At 45.6% G+C, this 25,798-nt stretch overlaps 1 protein-coding gene across 2 annotated transcripts; it reads right to left on the reverse strand.

Annotated features, from left to right (window-relative positions):
• SCAMP2 (secretory carrier membrane protein 2) lies at positions 1-24,853 on the reverse strand. Of its 2 annotated transcripts, XM_034784288.1 has the most exons (10): positions 24,671-24,853; positions 16,263-16,343; positions 14,752-14,841; positions 14,166-14,306; positions 12,863-12,980; positions 5,598-5,726; positions 4,728-4,887; positions 3,918-4,019; positions 2,758-2,875; positions 1-842 (listed from the first exon to the last, which is right to left on the reverse strand). In XM_034784288.1, exons 1-10 carry the CDS (start codon positions 24,725-24,727, stop codon positions 696-698), a joined length of 1,143 nt encoding a protein of 380 aa, XP_034640179.1. In that variant the 5' UTR covers positions 24,728-24,853; the 3' UTR covers positions 1-695. The 2 variants fall into 2 exon arrangements, with proteins under 2 accessions (XP_034640179.1, XP_034640178.1); XM_034784287.1 differs by lacking the exon at positions 14,166-14,306 and having other exon boundaries at positions 24,671-24,727.
• Between the last annotated feature and the right edge of the window lie 945 nt (positions 24,854-25,798).

Here is a 25,798-nt window from a genome sequence, read left to right on the forward strand (position 1 = left end):
ACCCCCCCCCCCCCCCCCAAGATTTAAGGCTATGGTGAAGGCTGCACTCCATTAATTAACCCTCCATGCAGCTCCTGGGGGCTACAGGAGTAAGACTCCATAATACAATCTTGGGTAGGACCCTCACCCCAAGGTGAGAAAAAACAAGCGGGAGAGAGATTTGCACCATGATGGGATGGCAAAGAGCAGTTTCCCAACAGCCCCCTTTATGCCACATGTTAACCAGACCCCACGGGAGCCAGGCAGTAAGAGGTCAAGAACTAATTAGAATAAATGTTGCAAACAAAGGGCAGCTTCCGCCCTTATTATTAACACCCACCTCATGTAAGTTACAAAATAAATCCTTCAGAGCAAAGCCCAGTGGAAGAGTTGCTAAAAAGTGACGAGATTCCTCTCTCTATCACAGGAGCACGGGCAAGCAGGAGAGGTAGTAAAAGAAACGTCAAACCTGTCCTGGATAAGGAGAGCTATATTTGATTTAAGAGAATATTTCCCTACCTAGCCCCCCACCCCAAAGCAAGGAAAGAAGAACTAGTCGCCAGAAATGCAGACGAGCTGAAGCTACGGAGACCTCTTCTCATCTCCGCAGCTGGCGTCGTGGAGTTAGCATGGTGCCGTGGAAAGTGCATCTTAAGATCAGGTTTTGATGAAAAAGGAAGGGGAAGGGAGCACGGTGGTGGCGCCCATGGGAAGGGCTAGTTTCCCCGGAAAGCGCCCTGTGCAGCTGAAGAAGCGGCCCCGGCAGCTGCGTTCTGGAAGTTCCTGTTGGTGAGGATGCCATGGGAGAACTCTTCCTGAGCCCTTTGGAAACTGGCTCCTGTCCGGCGATACAAAGAGTGCACCTGAGAAAGGAGAGAGAATCAGTCAGCCAAAGGACTCTCCCTTTCGCCCCAACACCACCTCTCTACGGGATTCTCCAGGACCTCCGGCCAGCACACAGGAAGCTAGCAAATCCCTCTCTCCCTAGTTCCATAGCTAGCTAGCCTCGCAGGCATGAAGGGATGCCAGCAGCAAAAAAAGGGGCTGGCAGCCAAATCACATCCAGCACAAGCTGTGGAAGATTGAGGAGGAGGAGATCCTCACACGTTACATGTTAGAGCACTCAACTCAGCGGAGGATGAATAATCAGGGACCCCCATGCAACTGAAGGATGGTGTGTAAGCCTGACCCCTGAACACTGCGTCACACAAGAGACCTGGGTATGCTGGTACTTGGTGTCACAGAGGCAGACATCATCCCAGGAGTCATTTAGGACTCAAGGAGGAGGCGACTACGGAATTCACTCGCGCCCCCCCCCCCCCCCCTCCAAGATGCCCCAGTTGCCTTTGATATCTGGCAAACTTTCATCCAGACACTGCAGGAGGAAGGCAGGTGGGACATGTTTGGAACAAAGTTGGGACAGCAGGAGGGAACTGGTTCGTGGCTGCAGGGGGCAGACCATGGTATAGTTTAAATGGGCACCATGTGGTAGTGATGGTTTTGAAGTATTTGGCAGAAGAATGTAAGAATTACTTTCCCAGGTCAGCCCAGTGTCCCATCTCCAAAACTGGCCAGGACCAGATGCTTCAGGGGAAGGTCCAAGAAGCTTCTTGATGGGCAGTTATAGAATAATGTGCCCATAATTGATGAGCTAGGAAGAAGCTAACAAGTGGCACATTACCCGAAGTGGGAAGATTCACAGCCCTTATATATTTTAGCCTATCTAGTGTAACTGTGGCTGTTCTCACGATCCATGTAAGCGTTTGATCTTTTCTGAAATTCTACTTAGCTCTTGGCCTCATTGAGATCTTGGGACAGTGAACAGGTCAATTATGCACTGGATAAAAGTGTGATCAGAGAGAGATGAGATTTCTGTTCTCTAGCCCATTCATTGTTTTGTCTACCTCTACCACATCCCCTCTTTAGACTAACCAGTCCCTATCTTTTCACTGACTCTTGGTATGGAAGTCTCTTGAACAGCTGTAATCTTTTCCACCCCCTGCTGTACCGAGCCAAGCACAGTACTGCAGGCCAGGCTGGACCATTTACCTCATTCACAGAGTGGCAGGATCCTGCCGATGTTCTTTTCTTTCCTATGCTTTATGCATCAGGGCATTGTTTGCTTTTTTGACTGAGTAAAGGCCTTCAGTGACCCATCCCCAATGAAGCCCAAGCTTTCCTAAGCGGTTACAATTAATCTAGAACCCAACAATGTCTAAGACCAGTTCATGCGATTCCTGGCAGTTTCACTTCCCTGCATTTGTCAATGCTGAATTTCATCTGCCCTCATGGTACCCAGTCTCCTACTGTGTCTGGGTCCCTCTGGACTTCCTGACAATCTGTTCTAGTCTCAATTCATCTAAATGGCATCTGCAAATCTTGCCACCTCACTGCTTTCCCCTGCTTTTCTAGATATTATATGCTGGTCTTGTGGGGGCCTCCCCTCCCTGATAACCTTTTGCCGTATAGAAAACAGACCACCTATTCTGTTTTCAGTCTCTTATCTAGTTTCCCATCCACATGATTACTTATGTTTCCATCACAGCTTCTTGCGAGGGACTTTGTACAAATCCAGGAGGAGGAACAGGAAAACATGCTTTCCAAAAGCTCTTGACAAACTTGCTACTTTCATCCTTCCTTCGATACTAAGCTGGTTACGAACCACAAAACTCTAGAAGAGACTATGATTCAATACCTGGAAATACTTTGCTACTGGTGGTGAACTGCCCTAGGATGCAGGATCTAAGTTGGAGCTGCTCTTGTCTTTCAGTAACTTACCCGCTTTAGGAGGAAGAGTGAGAGGACAGCACACAGCGTGAAGAATGCGGCCACCACCATCATGACTATGGACACAGCCCAGTTATTTCGTGTCTCGTCCAGAGCTGCAATCCAACCACTGCAAGAAAGAGGGCTCATCACATGAAGAGTACCAGGTATACACAGGGACAAGAGAATAGACAAGACTCTGGGAGAGCGCTAGGTTACTCGGGTTATTTGATGACAAGAGGACTGAAGGACCATAGAGGACATGCAGCCAAGTGGAGCTGCTGCAGGAATATCAGATCACAGGAAAAGTTCCTTACTGAATTTAGTCTCATGCAGGAAGTTACCCATTCCAGATGCTAGACTAGCTTTGAAAAGGATCACTGAGGTGCCTTCCCATTCCCTTGTGCGGTTCCCTTCTCACAGTGCAGTATGTGTATGTCTATACAGCAATGTAAGCCTAGGGTTAGTGGGACTCGAGTCAGCTGACCTGTGTCAGGGAACCATGGGCTTCGGTGTCTACACTGCATTTTCACCCTAGGTTAAGGATTTTCAGACCCATGCTCAAACCTAGGGCTCTGGCATCCACACTGCAGTGTACGGACCCGAGTCAAAGTAACCCTACCCCAGGGTGCCTAGCTCCCACCCCCTATGTCAACATTCTAGCCCTAGAAAGGTGGTGCATTGTGGGAACTCTACTGCCCACCCTGTTTCCTAATTGTGGTGTTGCTATTGATGGGACTCAGTTGCCCATAAGGAGCACAAGTACATCAGCTCATAATTAGCTCCTCTCAGTAGAATGACTGCAGTGTGAGAAGGCTTTATACTGAACTACCATCGAATCTGAGAAGTGGGCTCTAGGCTGAGTCACAGTGGCAGAAAAATCCCCAGGTGCCACTGTTCTGAGGATAATTAGGACATCAGGTTCCAGGGCTGTCAAACTATTAAACTGAAACTTTGCAATTCTTAACTTTTAAAATGGGCTGTTCAATGAAGGTGTCTTTGACTGGTTGGTTTTATTTGTTTTGAAGTTTGACATAAAATGTAGGTTTCAGAGGAAAAACATGCCCCGCCCCGGCTGCTGCTGGCTGCGGAGCAGTGAAGTGCATCCCTAGGGCTTGGAGTGCAATGTGCCAGTTCAGGGCTGCACTGCACACACAGTAAGTCATGCTTACCTGTCCCCCCAGCCAGGAATGCCGACTGCCTGGACGATGTAGATTGCAATTTGGCAGAAAAAGACGAAGAAGAACACAAAGAAGCTGAAGGAGCTGTCAGACCTGCAAGGTGAGAGATAGGGTGAGTGAAACCCAGGACAGACGCATGATACAAATCACAAAAGCATTTTGTAAATAAATGGGCAACAATTGCAACGAACCCTTCTCCAGCTGAAGATTGCATGAGGGGTAGGGATTGCGGCACCAAGAGGAAGCCGTGCAGCAAGAGAATGATCAACCACAGTGGCTGCAATATGCACTCACTCATTCCGTATGGTATGTAGGATGGTACTTCCTCAATACTTGTTATATAACCAGTCTGCTTTACTGGGCTACTACTGTCAAGAATTTTCTGAACATGAATAGTAACTAGGACCAAATAATCAGCTGGGGTTTGGACACTGGATCTATGTTAATGTCTCATTGACAGGCATTTCCCAGTTACGTTAGGTTTCTACTGTATCTAATATGGTACATTTAGCCGCAGTCAGATGATTTTTCACTACATCCATCTCGATAAGTTGTAGATTTTAAGGTGAGAAGGGACCATTAAGATTATCCAGTCTAAGTTCATCAGAGTGAGTAAAAGATCAATCTCTCTTCCACACCACCAGCACATACCCACAACATCCAGTCTGTAAGGGAGATTTTGGTCTATCTAGTGTACTGAAGACTTGAAAAATCCCCCAGGCAAACACATTATGATCAGATTAAACAGCGCGTCCTCCCAGTAACAGCTGTATCCCTGTTAAACTGAAAAATGGTACTTGCCTGAAAGCCTTGTAGATGGGTCGATACCAACAGAGGAAAGCACAAGGGGTGAACAAAATAAACCACAGAATTGAGAGACCAAAGTCTACTCCTCTCTGTGGTTTGTCGGTGAACCATGCCAGGCAAGCAAGCAGGTTTAGAAGCAGGGTAACTGAATGAACTGTTCAGGATGGGAGAAAGAAAGGAAACAGATTAGCAATCTCTCAGAAAATCCACAAAGTGCCAAAGCATCACTGCCCTCTCATGGACTACAATGCACAACATTGTCTATAGAAATGAGGTAGCATGTGAGCCATAGTTTCAGCATTTCCCTTCCCTGTTGAGGGCCATCTGCATGGAAAGGTGGATCTTACTGTAAGGGTCCCATCTGATACTGCTCCTTATTACTCCAGCCTAAAGTCTTAATTCTTCTTAACTGGCTGCTGGGGATGTGATTACAACATCCCACATGATTACTACTTTCGGTGGACAGACTGATAAACACCAAGAGGGGAGCATAGCTTGGGTTACCTGATGCATTATAGTTAAACACATCCACCATCCTTTCAGATTCATAGATTTTATAGTCCAGAAGGGACCATTATGATTATGTAGTCCTACATAACACAGGCCATAGAATTTCATCTAGAAATATCTGCATTAAGCCCAATAATTTGGGGTTAAACTAGAGTCTTTTTTAGATTGGTCTTTAAAAAACAGAGGACCAGGATTTTACAGCCACAAAGGACACCTACAGATGACTTCAGCATCAATAGCTACTATGGAAAAGTCAGCATTTGATAGAAAGCCTCCTGAGAAAGAACCATTCCAAATTTTCCTTCCAGCCCAACACTATTTCCCCTACTGTGCCAGTTATAGGTGCTTACTCACACATCCACAAGTAATACAGCATCTTGCATATTCGCTGGTAATCAGCTGGGATGTCTGCAGAGAAGTCCTGATAGAAACACGGCTTGATTGGACACTTCTTGGGAAAGGGTGGCCAATTGTTCTGTCTCGCTATAAAAGGAAACAAGGAGAGATCCTTCAAGAGAGTTCCCTGGTTCGACAGACTCACTAAAGCACGATAATTCACAAGCAAGCAGACTAATAGTCAGTATATATTAAGACTGGACCCTTGGAAGATGATGTAGCAACCAGACCATGGCAACAAATTTCATTTGAATAGTCATCCTTAGAAGTGAACCTGCATCAGGGGCCTCACTCATGGATGTATAAGCACTGCTAGGAACCAGCAAGTTGAAATGGGTCAAGTGTTGTTTTAGAGGCCTTGATACAATGGGGGTCAGCCGAGACTGTGGAACAAACCCCCACAGGGACAAAGGACCATCACAAACCTCATCATCTTCCGCTCCAAGTGCGGAGCACACTTCTTGGAACTGCCTTCAACACACACAGCAGGGAGTACACACAAAACCCCCCTACCAGAATCTAAACACTACGATACACTACACACACAATTCTCATCCTTAGCCACACGTGACAGATGTCACCCACTTTGCTTAGTGTGCTACTGGAAGGTACTCATGTGAGACTATATCAAATTACATTAAAAAACTCCAATAAAAGAACATTAAGGCTGCAAAGTCAAACATCCAAGTTAGGAATTGTCAGAATTAAGGTTACCTATGCAACCTTAATTTGGTATTCCTGTGTGTATGCATTACAATAGTCTTTAATTACATGATCACATACTATTTTTCCCCGCCTTGTTCAGTGAATGGGTATTCAATATTACTTTGTATTGTCCTCATTCAATGTGTGGCTGTCACATTAATTTATCTGCACAACACCCCTGTGAGAAAAGGTGGTGGCATTATTTCCATTTTACAGTTTGGAAAATGAGGCAGAGAGATTAAGGCCAAAGTTGTCAAAAGTGTCTAATAATTTAAGGCGCCTAATGTGAGACACCTAGGGCCTGATTTCCCAGAGTACTTAGCATTAGGGCCGTCATGCGATTATAAAGATTAATCGCACTGTTAAACAATAACAGAATATCATTTATTTAAATATTTTTGGATGTTTTCTACATTTTCAAATACATTGATTTCAATTACAACATAGAATACAAAGTGTACAGTGCTCACTTTATATTTTATTTTTAATTACAAATATTTGCACTGTAAAAAAAGTATTTCAATTCACCTAATAAGTACTGTAGTGCAATCTCTTTATCATGAAAGGTGAACTTACAAATATAGAATTATGCACAAAAGATAACTACATTCAAAAATAAAACAATGTAAACTTTAGAACCTACAAGTCCACTCAGTCCTACTTCAGCCAATCGCTCAAACTAGTTTGGTTTCATTTGCAGGAGATAATGCTGCTCACGTCTTGTTTACGAGGTCACCTGAAAGTGAGAACAAGTGTTCGCATGGCACTGTTGTAGCCGGCATTACAAGATATTTATGTGCCAGATGCGCTAAAGATTCATATGTCCTTTCATGCTTCAACCATATTTCCAGAATATGTGTGTCCATGTGGATGATGGGTTCTGCTCGATAACAATCCAAAGCAGAGCAGACCGATGCATGTTCATTTTCATCATCTGAGTCAGATGCCACCAGCAGAAGGTTGATTTTCTTTTTTGGTGGTTCGAGTTCTGTAGTTTCCACATTGGAGTGTTGCGCTTTTAAGACATCTGAAAGCATGCTCCACACCTCAGCCCTCTCAGATTTTGGAAGGCACTTCAGATTCTTAAACCTTGGGTTGAGTGCTTTATCTATCATTAGAAATCTCACATTGGTACCTTCTTTGTGTTTTGTCAAATCTGCTGTGAAAGCATTCTTAAAATGAACACGTGCTGGGTCATCATCTGAGACTGCTATAACATGAAATATATGGCAGAATGCAGGTAAAACAGAACAGGAGACATACTCCCCCCACAAGGAGTTCAGTCAAATTTAATTAACACATTTTTTTTTAACGAGCATCATCAGCATGAAAGCATGTCTTCTGAAATGGTGGCCAAAGCATGAAGGGAGATACGAATGTTTAGTATATCTGGCACGTAAATACCTTGCAATGCCAGTTACAAAAGTGCCATGCGAACACCTGTTCTCACTTTCAGGTGACAATGTAAATAACAAGTGGGCAGCATTATATCCCATAAATGTAAACAAACTTGTTTGTCTTAAGTATCAGAGGGGTAGCCGTGTTAGTCTGAATCTGTAAAAAGCAACAGAGGGTCCTGTGGCACCTTTGAGACTAACAGAAGTATTGGGAGCATAAGCTTTCGTGGGTAAGAACCTCACTTCTTCAGATGCACTTCAGAAGTGAGGTTCTTACCCACGAAAGCTTATGCTCCCAATACTTCTGTTAGTCTCAAAGGTGCCACAGGACCCTCTGTTGTTTGTCTTAGCAATTGGCTGAACAAGAAGTAGGACTCAGTGGTCTTGTAGGCTCTAAAGCTTTACATAACTGGACACAAAAACAAATCAATGTAACAAAAAAAAAAATCTACATTTGAAGTTACACTTTCACAACAAAGATTGCACTACAGTACTTGTATGAGGTGAATTGAAAAATACTATTTCTTTTACCATTTTTACAGTGCAAATATTTGTAATAAAAAATAATATAATAAAGTAAGCACTGTACACTTTGTATTCTGTTCCAGGTTTCTTCTTCAGGGTGGTTTTTTTTTTGGCCAAAAATATTCACCAAATTTGCAAATAGTTTTGGTGCCCCAAAAAATGCATTTTTCAAGGAATTTACTGCTCACCACAAACATTTCATTCCAGCTGGTTTCAGTTGCAGTGGTGTGCTCTCAGCACTTCTGTAAATCTGGCTCTAGGTGTCTCATGTTGTGCATCCAGAAAGTTGAGGAACACACAATTAGTGGGCAACTGTGAAAAGCTTGTTTTAAGTGACTTGACTAGCATCACACAGAAAATCTGTGGCAGAGGCAGGGATAGAATATCACCATGGAAAAATGGATTGTATTTCCTTATCAACAGGACCACCTCTCTTCTCCTGCAATCCTCTGCCTCATTCACTATATGTACACAGTGTAGTTGTAGTCATGTTGGTCCCAGGATATGAGAGACACAAGGGGGGGGGGTGAGGTAATCTCTTTTACTGGACCAACTTCTGTTGGCGAGAGAGAGAGCTATGTAGCTCAAAAGCTTGTCTATCTCACCAACAGAAGTTGGTCCAATAAAAGATATTACCTCACCCACCTTGTCTCTCTCATTCACTACACACGTTCCAACCTCTACAACAAATAAGGCAAGTGTCCCACAGACAACGGTCTCCTTCATTACACACAACCCTGCTGCATTCCCAGGGCACCATCAATCATAGAATATCAGGGTTGGAAGGGACCTCAAGAGGTCATCTAGTCCAACCCCCTGCTCAAAGCAGGACCAATTCCCAACTAAATCATCCCAGCCAGGGCTTTGTCAAGCCGGGCCTTAAAAACCTCCAAGGAAGGAGACTCCACCACCTCCCTAGGTAACGCATTCCAGTGCTTCACCACCCTCCTAGTGAAATAGTGTTTCCTAATATCCAACCTGGACCTCCCCCACTGCAACTTGAGACCATTGCTCCCTGTTCTGTCATCTGCCACCACTGAGAACAGCCGAGATCCATCCTCTTTGGAACCCCCCTTCAGGTAGTTGAAGGCTGCTATCAAATCCCCCCTCATTCTTCTCTTCTGGAGACTAAACAATCCCAGTTCCCTCAGCCTCTCCTCATAAGTCATGTGCTCCAGACCCCTAATCATTTTTGTTGCCCTCCGCTGGACTCTTTCCAATTTTTCCACATCCTTCTTGTAGTGTGGGGCCCAAAACTGGACACAGTATTCCAGATGAGGCCTCACCAATGTCGAATAAAGGGGAACGATCACGTTCCTTGATCTGCTGGCAATGCCCCTACTTATACAGCCCAAAATGCCTTTAGCCTTCTTGGCAACAAGAGCACACTGTTGACTCATATCCAGCTTCTCATCCACTGTGACACCTAGGTCCTTTTCTGCAGAACTGCTATCTAGCCATTTGGTTCCTAGTCTGTAGCAGTGCATGGGATTCTTCCGTCCTAAGTGCAGGACTCTGCACTTGTCCTTGTTGAACCTCATCAGGTTTTTTTTGGCCCAATCCTCTAATTTGTCTAGGTCCCTCTGTATCCGATCCCTACCCTCTAGTGTATCTACCACGCCTTCTAGTTTAGTGTCATCTGCAAACTTGCCAAGAGTGCAGTGCACACCATTCTCCAGATCATTAATAAAGATATTAAACAAAACCGGCCCCAGGACCGACCCTTGGGGCACTCCGCTTGAAACCGGCTGCCAACTAGACATGGAGCCATCGATCACTACCCGTTGAGCCCAACGATCTAGCCAGCTGTCTTTCCACCTTACAGTCCATTCATCCAGCCCATACTTCTTTAACTTGGCGGCAAGAATACTGTGGGAGACCGTATCAAAAACTTTGCTAAAGTCAAGGAATAACACATCCACTGCTTCCCCCTCATCCACAGAGCCAGTTATCTCATCATAGAAGGCAATTAGGTTAGTTAGGCACGACTTCCCCTTGGTGAATCCATGCTGATTGTTCCTGATCACTTTCCTCTCCTTTAAGTGTTTCATAATTGATTCCTTGAGGACCTGCTCCATGATTTTTCCAGGGACTGAGGTGAGGCTGACTGGCCTGTAGTTCCCCGGATCCTCCTCCTTCCCTTTTTTAAAGATGGGCACTACATTAGCCTTTTTCCAGTCATCTGGGACCTCCCCCGATCGCCATGAGTTTTCAAAAATAATGGCTAATGGCTCTGCAATCTCATCCGCCAACTCCTTTAGCACCCTCGGATGCAGTGCATCCGGCCCCATGGACTTGTGCATGTCCAGTTTTTCTAAGTAGTCCCGAACCACTTCTTTCTCCACAGAGGGCTGGTCACCTTCTCCCCATATTGTGCTGCCCAGTGCAGCAGTCTGGGAGCTGACCTTGTTCATGAAGACAGAGGCAAAAAAAGCATTGAGTACATTAGCTTTCTCCACATCCTCGGTCACTTTTTCCACATGCCTCCCTCATTCAGTAAGGGGCCCACACTTTCCTTGACTTTCTTCTTGTTGCTAACATACCTGAAGAAACCTTTCTTGTTACTCTTAACATCTCTTGCTAGCTGCAACTCCAAGTGTGATTTGGCCTTCCTGATTTCACTCCTGCACGCCTGAGCAATATTTTTATACTCCTCCCGGGTCATTTGTCCAATCTTCCACTTCTTGTAAGCTTCTTTTTTGCGTTTAAGATCAGCAAGGATTTCACTATTTAGCCAAGCTGGTCGCCTGCCATATTTACTATTCTTTCTACACATCGGGATGGTTTGTTCCTGCAACCGCAATAAGGATTCTTTAAAATACAGCCAGCTCTCCTGGACCCCTTTGCCCTTCATGTTATTCTCCCAGGGAGTCAAAGTCTGCTTTTCTGAAGTCCAGGGTCCGTATTCTGCTGCTCTCCTTTCTTCCTTGTGTCAGGATCCTGAACTCGACCATCTCATGGTCACTGCCTCCCAGGTTCCCATCCACTTTTGCTTTCCCTACTAATTCTTCCCTGTTTGTGACCAGCAGGTCAAGAAAAGCTCTGCCCCTAGTTGGTTCCTCCAGCACTTGCACCAGGAAATTGTCCCCTACACTTTCCAAAAACTTCCTGGATTGTCTGTGCACCGCTGTATTGCTCTCCCAGCAGATATCAGGGTGATTAAAGTCTCCCATGAGAACCAGGGCCTGCGATTTAGCAACTTCTGCTAGTTGCCAGAAGAAAGCCTCGTTCATCCTATACAGTGAAAGGGGCAGAGGTCCCATAGAAAAACTAGTACGTGATTATGTAATTAAAGACTATCAGTGGGAATGCACAAGGGGGCTGAAAGACAGTTACACAGGCAACCTTAATTCTGGCATTTCCTAATCTGAGTGCTTCACTCTGTATTTAAAAAAAATTGTTAAAAGATTAAGGCTACAATCTCCTAATTTTTCAAAAACCTGAAAAAAATCCCATTATGCGGAACCATACTGACCACCAGCTTGAGTCATCAGCAGGCTTCAAACCTTTAGATCTACAGAAGGGACCTCTACCACTTGAGCTAACAGTGTAACTGGAAGTAGTAGCAGGCTGTTATCCTCTGTGCGGACCAGCTACTAGAAGGGAATGAGACAGAGACTTTGCCAGTGAGTTGTGCAGTTCTTTGCTGACAGCAGAAGAACAGAAACTCAGGGCTCCTGGATGTGAAGTCTAGTGGTTATAGACCCTTCTTTCCTTGTGCCCTCTGGCTGCCTTCCTCCTACGCCCTCTCTCTCTGTGGGATGCAGTATGCTCAGTACAGACTCTTCTGAGAATTTTGCTGCCAAACTAACAAGGCTCTATTGAACATGTGCCAACAGTTTTTTCAGAGGCTCAAAATTGGCCAAATTTTAGTGAATGTTAACTATCCTGCTAAAGCATGGAGCAACAGAGCTTCCTAACAAGACAGTTGCAATAATATTTTAACATGGGTAAAACAAGGAATTTTTCCTGAACCTCGTTCTCAGAAATCACTGAATCATTTTAGCTAAAACTTTCCAAAAAATTTTAGCCTGAGGCACACACCCAGCACGGACAATTTTAGCCTGAACAGTAAAAGTTTGGCAAAGTTATAAGCAACTGAAAACAGGATCTTATAATGCAAAGTGTCAGGCAACCTTAGCTATGGATGGTACCACAAACTCCACCTATAATAAAACAGCCACTTATAGGTGAGTGCCTGAGAACATCAGCATATGTATGAGACAAATGGGTAAGAGGTGTCACATGCTCTAACGGAGATAGGTAGCAGTACCTCCCCCACACCCCACAGACACACACCCCATTACAGGAAAAATGAAGCACAAAGTCCAATTGGATCAAAGTTACACACAGCTGGTCTCCTGAATCCCAGCCTTTAGCTTTTATCACTCTCCCCCTTGTGGGATGCCTCAGAATTGCATTAAAACAGTGTGTGCAAGTTTCCATTGCTGTGACACTTAGACTCAGCCCCAGCACAATATAATGGGGTCCGACACCCTGCAGAATGCACAGGACAGGGGAACTCTTGTACACTCGGGCTTAGACAGGTGTGACTCACAGAATGGATTCTTAGACAGGGAAAGAAACACTACTCACGGTTAAAGGCTGCTGCATTATTCTGCAACTCTCGCTCCTTCCTCTCCAGCTCCGCTGCTTTCCTCTCCAGCTCCTCCTGCTGCTGAAGGAGTCCAGCCTGGGCTGCTGAGGCTACAGCCTGCATGGAGAGTCACCGAAAAGCAATCAGAACCAAAGAGCCATTCAGTGGGGAGAGGGTCCCTTCCTAAGGGAAAAGGGGATGCACACACACTAATGAGCGTTCCAGCAACATTCAGAAGGCTGAGGACATCAGAGAAGCAGAACATTCATGGTTGGTCTGAGATCTCCTTCAGCTTTCTGCCTGCTTCATGGTAGGATGTTAGTAATAGATTTCTACAGAATCCACCAGCAGTTCCCTTCTCATTTCCCAACTCTTCCATGAGGGTGACTGACAAAGTGGGAATCTTCTGGAATATTTTTATGAAGCCTGTGTGTGCCTCAGTTTCTCTCTCTACTTTGCATGACTACCCAATGGGGGAAAAAGGGTTAACAATACTGCTGGAACTGCATAGGGGAGACAGGTGTATGTGCCACCTCGCTTCTCTGGGAGGAATGGAGTCGGTAAGGAACTATTTGAAATCGACTCAGATTAACAAGGGGTCCAGAGAGACAGTTCAAGCTTCAATGACTCATGCATGGCCCTGCCTGAAGAACAAAGACTGGGAGATGACCAGCACAGAATACAGCACGGGCTTCTGGTTCTGGCTGCTCTCCTGGGACTGACTATGGAGGTCAGGGAGAGAGAGAGAGCGCGAGAGAGCCTGAAATGGAGTTCACTACAGCTTGGCTATGAATCGGGCTGGCTTGGCCAGAACGGTTTCAGCTTTAACCTTCATTTCTCTATGCTAACCTAGGGACTTCCAGTGCTGTGTCCCAGCTGACTGAAAAAGGGCATATTGGTGGGGAAAGCTTGCACTGCTGCCCTGCCCCCCCGGCCATGGATAACTAGAGGGCTTCAGAGCTGCTAATCTGGGACCTTTCACCAGCACTAAGATAATTTAAACAAAACAAAGAAGATAAAAACTCCCTCTCCCCAAGAGTCTCGCTCATTACCCATTTTGGATCCTTTCCAAATTAGCACCAATTTGTTTCAAGAGCCAGGAGCCCAAGTCTGCTCAGGCGGTGAGGGGTAAAGGCAAAGCTAAGAGGTCCTTACAATGAAGGGGAATAGAGAGTGGGCTCCTGGGGTTTACGGAGTATGGCAATAGCACTCAGATTCTAAAGAGAGGGAACCTCCCAACCTGGGATAGGGGATTTTGGAGGTCCAAGAAAAAGGCAGTGAAGCCCCCTCTCTTCTCTGTACTTTGCCTACCTCCCCCTGGATCTCTTTTACCTTGTTGCTATTCTGAGAACTGAAATCTTCTAGCAGCCTCTGTCTCTCTGAATTCCTGCTCGCTGAGATGAACCTGGGCGGCAGGTACTTGCTGGTCTGTCTAAGCAGCAGCTGCAACACACAACTGCACTGTGTCCACACTCACAGAGCAGAGTGTGGCTGTTCACTCCCTGAAACTAAGCTAACATCGTTAACAAGTTATCGGTGGCACTGTGCAAGAAGGCCAAGCAGAATGGGACAAAAACCAGAGTCAGGTTCTGTAGCAGAGGGAAAGACATGGGGGCTTTACGTTGTCTACTTCTCTGAATTATTTGCAAGGCTATTAAATATTCCCCATTACAATGCCAATCAATGTAATAAATACAAATGAGGGCAGAGTTGGTCAGCTGCAGCCTCCCATACCCCACCCAAATGAATCCAATCCCTATAGAAAAGTCTTGTTGATGGCCTGTAAGACGCATAGAGGCTCATTTGTATTCCAACAGTTTTGCTTAGCAGAAGCCACAGCGTGAGCTCTCCAGACATTCAGCAGAACGGAGGTGGCTGGGTATACTACCTGTGGAGTGGGTTCCACAGATGGCTGTAGGACAGCGGGTTGCGAAGGGCCAGCAGGCTGCGTCGCTGGAACTGTCTGAGCTCCATTTGTCTAGACAAAGAGAGTGACACAGCAAATGAGCATTACACACATTGCTTCAATTAGCTCTGGGAACTGCTGAACACCAAGTGCCTTCAAGTAGGTGTGTGCCATTGGAAGGCAGGCCTGGAGTCCCAGGAACACCAGGCACCATCCTGCATAAGCATCTTTATTTTTTGTTTCTGAACCATCTGTCAGAACCTCTTTCAAAAGTTTACAACTGAACATTGACTTAATGCAGCTTTGAAACTTTACTATGCAGAAGAAAAATGTTGCTTCCCCCGCCCCCTTTTTTTTTTAGTAGTTTACTTTTACCACAGCACTGTACAGTATTTGCTTTTTTGTCTCTGCTGCTCCCTGATTGCGTACTTCTGGTTCCAAATGAGGTGTGTGGTTCACTGGTCAGTTTGTAACTCTGGTGTTCATAACTCTGAGGTTTTACTTTATGGAGACTGATGCCTCCCAAGTATTATGGGTAACATCGCATGCCAGAGAAGAGACCAATGGCGCTTTGATCTATTGTTTAAACAGTGATTATTGGTTTTCTCCAGCGTCCCTGCTTGCTACTCCACACCCCATACCCACAACAGTACTGGAGCTGGTCACTGCTGCGCCAAACCACCCAGCTGGCACTGATATCACAGCAGTAATCCCTCTCCCAACAGAGAAACTGATCTTGACTCTTATGTCTAGGGCCCTACCAAATTCATGGCTGTGAAAAATGTGTCACGGACTGTGAAATCTGATCTCCCTGTGAAATCTGGCTAGTGTAGAGGAGGGGCCGGGCCGGGGGCTCTTACTGTGCACTGGATACTAGTCCTGGCCAGGCCGGGGAAGGATGGGACTTCCTCTTCCCCTATAGGGGTCGCTCCCAGGGCCAGGTCAGACCTATCTCTGGGAACCTCCCCCAGCTGCAGGTAGCTCTGCGGCTGCTGGCTAGGAGCCCAGCTCTGAAGGCAGAGCTGCTGCCAGCAGCAGTGCAGAAGTAAGGGTGGCAATACCACAAGCCCCCTACAATAGTCTTGCCCTCTATGGCCCCCTTGTGGATCAGGATCCCCACAGGTACAACACTGTGAAGTTTCAGACTTAAATATCTGAAGCCATGAAATTTACAATTTTAAAAATCCCAAGACCATGAAATTGACCAAAATGGACTGCGAATTTGGTATGGCCCTAATTATGTCCCTTGGAATGAGACTGGTTCTGTTTCACACTTTGGGATTGCTTTGGTTGTGAGAATTCCTGCAGGTAGATCACCAGTGCTCTGCTCTTGGGGGTCTTATGAGAAGTGTATTGTGCATGTAACACGGTCACTGTCCAGTAGGAACAGATCTAGGAATGCCTCATTCATCTTATAGTCCCCTCTATCAAGGGACCCAGCTGCCTGATACAACAGGTATGTAGATATTGGTGCAATCACATGAGACACATACCAGCCGGGAGTTCTCAGAGAAGGGATTGAATTCATCCAAGCCACCTTGGTTAGCATGTGTCAGCTGTGTCACTGAGGGATCCTGAAAGAGAAAGGGGAAAGGCGCTTAAGACAAAGGTAGGAGTTAAAGGGAAAAAAAGGCACAACCAATTCCACATGTTCCTTACATTTGTCAAGCTAAACAAAAACCAGTGACTGATCAGAGCTTCCGAAAATAATACCATGTCGCAAACACTTAGTGAAATTGAGGCAGAGAGAGATTAAATTTGCCCGAGATCAGTCTTCAGCACAGTTGCAACTAGGACCCAGATTTCCTCTCATCCCTGAACTTTACCCACTACACTACAGCTACTCTGAAGTCTTTTGTAAAGCTGAAGAAACTGGTAGTCCGTGCTGAGATGACGCTGCAGTCTGCCTTCACATAAGGCTCCAGTGTCCTCAGGATGACAGAGTCTCAATCAAGTGCAGCAGAGTGCAGCTGAACAGGTTTTCAGGTAGAAAGGTATGCTAGGTGACAGACATCAGCTACCACAAACTGCTTTCATGCAGCCCTCTTCTGGACTACCGAACTATCTCCCAAAGTAGCCATTCTGACAAGGCAAAAAAGCTATGAAGAGTGAGGCTACGATTTCAGGTTAACTGAACACACTATCATACTCGAAGGTTCAAATCCTGATTTCTGTTGGAGAGTCAGTTTCTTTTTCCTCCCCTCAGTACCAGTCTCCTTTTGGTCCCTTCTCATAACCTTACTGCTATGCAAAACCTCCCTGTATCTCTTCTGAAGACAACTTTCTTCCTCCCTCTGTTGCACATTATTTAACCCAAGTCTCGTGTGATGCAGTTTGTATGAAAGCAGGTATATAAAGCAAGGCTGTGCTTTGCTAAAGGTTCTCCCTTTAATAGCCAGACACTGACTGCTGCTGACCCTGAAGCATTCTTTCTCCCAAAGGTAGAATGAGGTACAGTTGCTTCTCTGTAGAAGCTTTGCTCACAAATGGAACAGCCATGTAATTTTATCTCTGGAGTTCTGCTTAAGCAAGGTGCTTTCTCCTCTCCAGAAAACTCCTTTCTCCTATCCGCACAAGCCATTTTATTTTTGTTGTTATGGGGCAAAAAGTAATTGCTAGGCTGGGCAGGGGAGGAGGAAGAGCGGATTCAGATATGTAAAGGTTGGTCAAGTTTCCTGTTGGGTAAGCTCCATAACATCAGAGCTGTAAACCCTGGGAAAGCCAGTTGACTTGTCTCAAACATACTGTAGATAGAGGTCTCTTGCCTTCCAGTACAGCTTTCTGATCAAATGTGTATAAAAAGCTCCGTTTAATGAGTAACTTTAGACATCCCTAGAGATTAGACACTCCCTGCCTAACTGGTTACACAAGTTTATGAATCACTCCAGGATGAAGTCTCAGAAACAGGTACAGGTTCTTAGATGCTGAATTGCATTCACCAGGCAGAATAGGGTTGCAGAAACATTCCAGGGAATCTATATACGTCAGCAATTCTGCAGGCAGGGGATTCTCAGAACAAAGGGTGCATGTTCTAGTCATGATCCATAGGGTGAAGCACATGTGGAAGAAAAGCACCAGTTTAACCAAGTGTGCTGACAACCCACCTTCACTGGATTTAACCACAAATGCCCTGGAGAGCTGGAGGGGTTGGGGGAAGGAAGGAGCCTAAGTCCTCAATTTCTGCAGCATTTAGCCTTTTTTAAAATCGAAGTTTCAATTCCTATTCCTTTGTAATCCTAAGAAAACCTTCCACACGTGAACTCTGACAGTGCTGTCTTCCTGAGTGCATGGACAGGTAGTCCTACCCTCTCTGCATCCGTTCATGGCTTTCCCAAGTAGCAAAGTGAAGCTAACAAGAATCTGGTCAGCTTCTACCTGGAGAAGGAAAAAGAAAAGTTTCTGACTTGTCTTTCCTTTCCAGACTACATGGATTCTTGTCTAGACTAGGACTTAGGTGTGACATGGGGATGTGTTAGCTCCCCCCACACTTTAACTTGACCAGTTTTACACACCTGGTAAGTGTAAATTCAAATTTAGGCAGTATGCCTTGTCTACACTGGACTTTTAAAACATGTTAGTTAGCACATGGTAGCTGCCATGTTCTAACAGCTGCCATGTTCTAACAGCTAACACAAACTAACTATAAGGTCCAACAGATGGCTACCACATCAGGAACAAAGTTTTTAGGAGCATGGGAAGGTAAGACTGTTCAAAGAACCTGAGCTATCCATCTGGAAAAAACTTCCTATACCTCAGAATCCCTATCTGGGCAGTAAAAAGTGTTGGGTTTCCTGTCACCCACCCAAGGCTGATGGGGCTGTAGTGCTGCAAAGAGAACTGAGCTGCCTCAGGATAGATTCGGAGTTGCAGTAAAAAGCTACAATTTTGATCACTTGCTGCTGCAAAACAGTTTGAGTCGATTTTGAGAGAGAGAGAGAGATGACTTTTAATATTATTTTATAGCCTTTAAAAAGTGCATACTTAGTTGTGGTTCCCAGGGGCAGGCAGTTTAATTTGCAGATCAGAGTTGTTTAACAACTATAGATGTGAAGACTTGGCTAATTTAAAATAAACTGCAATGTGTTTGGGTTTTAGGGGGAAAAAACTCTCAGGCAGAGGATACTACTGAGGGTTCTGGCTCCTATAAGCCTAAAGCACATGGCAGAGTGGAGCATTGTTAAAACCTGTTAAAAGTATGAGATATTTACACCAGCGGTTCCCAAACTGGGGTATCTGAGTTTGATGTTCCATCAATTCACCTGACAATTATTTAAGGTGGTATGTGAACCAATAAAGTTTGGGAGCTGCTGATTTAGCAAACACTTTCTAGAAGTCATTGTAAGCGATCCCTAGGTTTCACATCCGAAAGATGAAATTCTTGGTAGTTCCCAGAAAGTACAAGAAGAATTTGATAATGTCAGTCCGTTGAAGCGAGAGTACGAGTTTTTCATTCCCCACATGCTGCTCACGTGAAACGCATGGAAGCAAATGGTGTCACTTTGTTCACAAGAAGCATATTACTAGATTGCTCTGTGAGATGCACGGAGGAGACTCAGATTTACTTGTTTAGCTTTCCATATATAGTCAATAAAAAAGGATTTTAGTTCTTTACATTACACTGCAGTTTGCAAGCCCCAAATGGCCTTGATCTTGGACCAAACTCTACTAACACAGATTAAAAAGCTTTTAGAGACTCAGTTGCAAAGACTGTGTATTTGTTTTAAAGGCAAGCCTCACAAATACATACAAAAAGCTAGTTTTATTACTGTGCTAGCTGATGGATCCAAAAACTTCTGTGGCTGAGCAAGAATTAGAGTACATCAGGTTTGTGCAGGACAGGAAACTTGTACTCTCTTCTGGTAAGACCTGGAATCTGGGTCAGCTGATTTATTAGCTTTGTGATTCTGACAGCTTTAGGAGTTGTGGAGATCAAGGCGGAAGAGCTCACATCTCAACTGGCTGGCTTGAATGTAGAGGTGTTCATGTAGACCAGGGGTCGGCAACCTTTCAGAAGTGGTGTGCCGAGTCTTCATTTATTCACTCTAATTTAAGGTTTTGTGTGCCAGTAATACATTTTAACGTTTTTAGAAGGTCTCTTTCTAGAAGTCTATAATATAGAACTAAACTATTGTTGTATGTAAAGTAAATAAGGTTTTTGAAATGTTTAAGAAGCTTCATTTAAAAATTAAATTAAAATGCAGAGCCCCCTGGACCGGTGGCCAGGACCCGGGCAGTGCGAGTGCCACTGAAAATCAGCTCGCGTGCCATAGATTGCCTACCCCTGATGTAGACAGTGCGTAAGCTCAAGTAAAGGCAAAAGCCTCCTCATGCTGTTATTGACCGTGGCATCAGTCACAATCTTGCACTTGCTATTCTGTATCTCAAAAGATTATCCCACCCTCTTAAGAAATTTAAATTTATTTTGACTATAATTTTAAATGTTATTTTTTAGGTCCCGAAGGATGCTGGAGACTTCAAGCTCTTATCTACACCTTTGAGGCAAACATGCGCTACGCTGGAGCGATCTGCCATGTATACTGGGTTGCCAGGGCAATTAGCAAAAGTCATTTGGCTGTCATTTATGTGGCATATACCACAGAAAGAGTCAGATTTCAGGAGATCAAATCAGGCACATCTGTGAGTGTACAGTGCATTTCACGACTGACCTTCTCAGTACTATGAATTAAATCTCCTACTTATCAAGGAAAAGATACCTTGTTGTTTGAGGGTTTGTAAGAGCTAGGAAGTGCTGTGCAGAAACCAGAACAAAGACAGTCCTGAACCTGACTCCTGAGGCCTAAAATGTATCCTTCGGCATGACAAACCCAAAGGGTAAATAGACTGCTGGGGCTTCAGGGGCAAAGCTGCAGAAAATTCAGGACTACGTGTCCGAAGCTGCTATTGGGCAACCACCACCATCATATACCTGGTTTCAATTATTTGAATCCACATACTGGCTAAGGGATTAAAAGTATGATAAAGAATTGGCCCATTAACGCAATATGTGAATTGTCAAAATGCCAAACTGGACTAGTGCTATTCTGCATAACCATGATCTAGATTTCAAATCAGATGGACAACGTCTATAGCTATTTGCAGTGTTGTGGTAGCGGTGTTGGCCCCAGGACATTAGACAAATAAGGTGGGTGAGGTAATAACTTCCGCTGGACCAACTTCTATTGGTGAAAGAGACAAGCTTTCAAGTTACACAGATCTCTCTTCAGATCTGCGCTCTGTGTAATTCCAAAGCTTGTCTCTTTCACCAACAGAAGCTGATGCAATAAAAGATATTACCTCACGCACCTTGTCTCTCTAATGTCTATAGAGTTATTTAGCCATTAGAGTTTTTACTTGAAATTGAAATAAATTACATAGGCTCTCTTCTGAGTCCATCAGACGGCTGGTGGCAGTGGCATTTTCATCTATATTAAAGCAACACAAAACTGAACAAACTCAAGTAAGAATCACTCACTTTAGAAAACAGAGAACATGAATGAGAAACCCTGACCCAACAGTCCAAAATAGAACATGCAGAATGCAAAGAAATGTCCTTAGACAACTACAGCAACAACTGTGAAGATATCTGTACCCTTGCTTTGAATCTGTAATAGGAAATCAGGTTGGATGAGGGCTGGGGAAAGTTGTAGGCAGAAGTTACAGACAAGCTTAAGAGATAATGCTATTTTTCTAATTTCAATAAAGCTCTTTGTTCAGTGTTAGAAAAAAGTGACTTAATTCTTTGCTACAGTCACACTATAATATTTTGTTTTAGTTTACTTAATCATACCAGACTTAAAATTAGGATGAGCACATTTTCTTGTCAGACAACCAAATGTGAAGCCTCAGCCGCCCGTGGACAAGTGATCAGAATCTTTCCCCCCAGCTTGCTCACTACATTAGACACAGCATGTCCAGAAAAGTTTATATTATACTAGTCACATGAGACAGAAACCCCCCCACCCCCAAAGAACCCCCACAGTGGATGAATAAGAACCCCACTGGAAAAAACAGACAATTGAAGCTAATTTTGACTGCAGGGAGAGAAGGAATGTAAGAAACTGAAGTTATTCATCAGGAATGGAAAGCATTCCTTTGGCAGACACCCAGCACACATACACACCTCTGACTTCCTCTCTCACCTGCTTTACGTGGATTAGAAGACTGCCATCCTAGAGTCACCTGGCTCTAGATTATATCTATCTTATTGTTTGAACAATGGGCTAAACTCAAGCACAGCCCGGTCTGGTCAATGATTCTGTGGCAGCATGATGATGCACAAACCAACAGAGTATTTACGTGTCCCCAGTGTGCAAATGGACAATATCCATATTTCCAAGCCACTAAATTTCCCCAATAAAGGTGATAAAAAAAAATCACGAGCCACTTCTAGTTCTCAAACACACCCCAGCAAATATTTCTGTTTTCACTTGGGTATGCACAAGATTATTTCTGCTTCCTACTCCCCTTGGCTTTATAATGAAATCAAAATCTTTTGTTATTAAGATTTTAATTACTGCTGGCTCACCAGATTTCAATACCATAAAAGCTGTACATAAAATAAGAGGATATGCACCGAGATACAGCTTCCTGTTATGCCTTGATACTTTTCCGTCATGTAATAAAGGTAAAGAACTTTTTTTAGATTTCTGAAATGTGAAGTGTTAACATCCATCTTCACATCTACAGCCATGTTACTCAGGGTCAACAGACTGTTTTTGGAGCCCCCACCAACTCCCTAGGTAAATAAATGCAGGTCGTAAGCGCACACAGACATCAACTCAGCATAGAAAGAATCAGCCAACAAGAGTGTGTGCAGGATCCCAAAGCACCTCAGAAAGAAGTCCTTTCTCTTAGGCTGCCAAGGCTAAACCTCTGTTAGAGTATGCATTTAACTCTGTATGCTGAGCAGTATTGCCAGAGGAGAAGGACCCCTCTAGAGCATATGGACATAACATTGCACAAGTCAACACAGAATGTGAAACAAACCAACAGTTGTTATGCCACAGTACAGCAATGCAACTATCTGAGAGGAATATTTAACACATCTACAACTCTGTCCTGACATTTGCAATCCAGTGTTGCTAGAGCTTCCTGTACCACAGTAACTGACACCATGTCACGTACACCCAGAGAGATTTTAATGTCTCATTCACTCGTTAGAATAAGTTCTGCAGAAAGAAAGTGTGCGCTCTTTGAACCAAGAGCATGGTATGTACATTTACCACAAGAATATGCACGTAGCTCAGGCAATGCTGGTACACTATGAGCCTCGATACTACGTCCTAATGAAAAAAGAAGAAGAGGAGTACTTGTGGCACCTTAGAGACTAACAAATTTATTAGAGCATAAGCTTTCGTGGACTACAGCCCACTTCTTCGGATAGTCCACGAAAGCTTATGCTCTAATAAATTTGTTAGTCTCTAAGGTGCCACAAGTACTCCTGTTCTTCTTTTTGCGGATACAGACTAACACGGCTGTTACTCTGAAATACGTCCTAATACTGTCCCACGACTGACTCCCATTCACTTGCACATACTCATTCAATGGGCCTGATTCTCCTCTCACTCACACTGCTGTGTACGCTCCAACGTAGAACTGGTTACACTAAGTGGAGAATGTGGCACAAGGTATCCACGACACAGCTTGGCCAGTTACAAACCTTATTTTCACCATATGGTGGGTGACTTCCAGCATAACTGAATGGGAGACAGCATGCACTGGCTGATACAGCCAACATATTAACCTAATAAGTGGAAATAGCTGCTCAAAAAGATTGGGAACCACTAGCCCTTGAAATACAAAGAGACAGTGATCATTCCCAAAAGGGGCCACAGGACACCGCTGCATTTGAAATACAGTGTCTGTTCTTAATAAAGACTATTTCCCAAGATAAGCTTCAAGAAAGTAAAAGAGGAAGGACAATCTTGTGTTTAATACATGGGACCTGAGTTCGGTTCTTCCCACAGACTTCCTGCATAACCCTGGGCAAGTTGCTTAACTCTCTGTAAAGCAGGAATGATACAACTACTTTTCTCCCACACATTGTCTGTCTGGTCTATTTAGATTGTAAACTCTTTGGAACAGAGAACATCTCTTACGTGTATGTAATACCAGAAAGCACAAAGGAGGCTCTCCTCTCAGCAGGGGCCGTAATACAAATAATGCGTTATCAGATTAATTTAGATCAGTGGTTCTCAAATGTTTTGCCTAGCTGTACTTGTGTATGACAACTAAGGCCTAATCCTGCCATGGTTGCAACATCCAGAAAAGCAAATGGGAGCTGCACCTGGAACCACTAGCAAAACCAGGAGCCTGTCACTGTCCCAGCCAGTGCCTACTTCTCCCAACCCACCGGGCATGCCCTAACCCAGGACTGCGACTTGGAGCTGTGTCCTGCTGGGTTGGGGCTGCAAAAAGGGGGCTTCTGAGTTGCATGGCAGGTGAGTTGCATGGCACTGCTGGGCGGGTGAACTAGGCCCCGCAGACTGTACAGACCAGAGAGGGGAGCGCACAAGCAGTACACACCAGGCAGACTGTGGCGCTAGGGGAGGGTGGAGCACGGGCCAAGTGGCTCCCGAGGGGGGAGTGGGAGGAATGGAGTCTGGAGAGCAGATGGGGCAGACCCGGGGCACTGGGAGGGGGGTGCTCTGTCCCCCCCCCGACTTATTGTTGGGCCCCGCCTCCCCCGATACGCGTCGCAGACGTGGGGCTCCCAACGGGCTGGCACAGCCCCACAGGATCGGGCCTCCCCTACACCCCCATCAGTCCTGCCCTCTCGCTCCTGATTGGGCGGCGTGGGTCAAAGCGGCCCCACCATTGGCAGGCGGCCCCTCACTCAGCGCCACGTCCCGGCTGTGGGGTACGGGACGGGGAGCCGCGCGGCCCGGACGCGCTCTCCTACCTGGAAGGGATTCACATCCACCGGGTCGGCGAACGGATTGGTGTCGTAGGCCGACATGGCAGGGTCCGACTCCGTGCCTGCGCCGCCCTCCCCGCTACTCGCTTCCTGCTCCCTGGGAACGGGACACTTCCGGGAGCGAGACTGCGCGTGCGCCCGGCTCACAGTCCAGGAGGGGCGTCGACTAGTTTCTGTCACGTGATAAACAGAGTTTGTGACCTCACGCGCTGGATAAATCCTGACGCATACGGCGCGAGGAGGAACAGACGCGACTAGGCTCGCGGCCAGTTGTAACGTCTGTCTGACGGCGCGCCGCAGTGTGCGGGTGCCCCCAGTGCCTGAGGGAGGGCGGGTTGCGCGCGTGGGGGAGGCACACGGACGTCTAGGGGCGGAGCCTGGCGTTAAATGAGAGGCGGGTGTGGTAGGGCGGGAGGTTGTTATGGGAAGGGCCGGTACGCCTGGGTGGTTGTGTACACCCGGGGAAGGAGGTTGCACACGTGGGGCTGCACACACAATAGGTTACCAATAGTGGGGAAAGGGTTGGGCAGGTCGGGGATTGCACACAGGGGGCGGGTTGATATGGTGCGAAAAGGGGCTGCGCGCACTGGGGGGTTGCATATCCTCCGGCGGAGCGGATTGTGCACAAACGGGTTTGCACACAGACTCCATAGAGTGGGGAAAGGGCTGCACACGTATGGGGGGGGGGATACACGTGCTGGTGTATACAGTGGGGAAGGGGACTGCACACGAGGGTTGCACATATGCTGGTGTATATAGGGGGGGCTGTGCACACGGGGTTGCATACATGGGGATGTGTATAGTGGGGGAGGGGATTGCATATGTGGGGAGAAGGGCTGTGCACAGAGGAGTCTCTATGCATCCGAAGAAGTGAGGTTTTTACTCACGAAAGCTTATGCCCAAATAAATCTGTTAGTCTTTAAGGTGCCACCAGACTCCTTGTTGTTTTCACAGAGGGGGGTTGCACATATGCTTGTATATATAGTGGGGAAGGGGGCTGTGCACACCGATTGCTCACATAGAGGTGTATATAATGGGGAGGGGGGGCTGTGCACACATGGGGGGTGTATAGTGAGGAAGGGGATTGCATATGTGGGGAAAGGGGCTGTGCAC

The sequence above is a fragment of the Trachemys scripta genome, chromosome 10 (assembly GCF_013100865.1).
Source record: "Trachemys scripta elegans isolate TJP31775 chromosome 10, CAS_Tse_1.0, whole genome shotgun sequence".
NCBI classification, from domain to species: Eukaryota; Metazoa; Chordata; order Testudines; family Emydidae; genus Trachemys; species Trachemys scripta.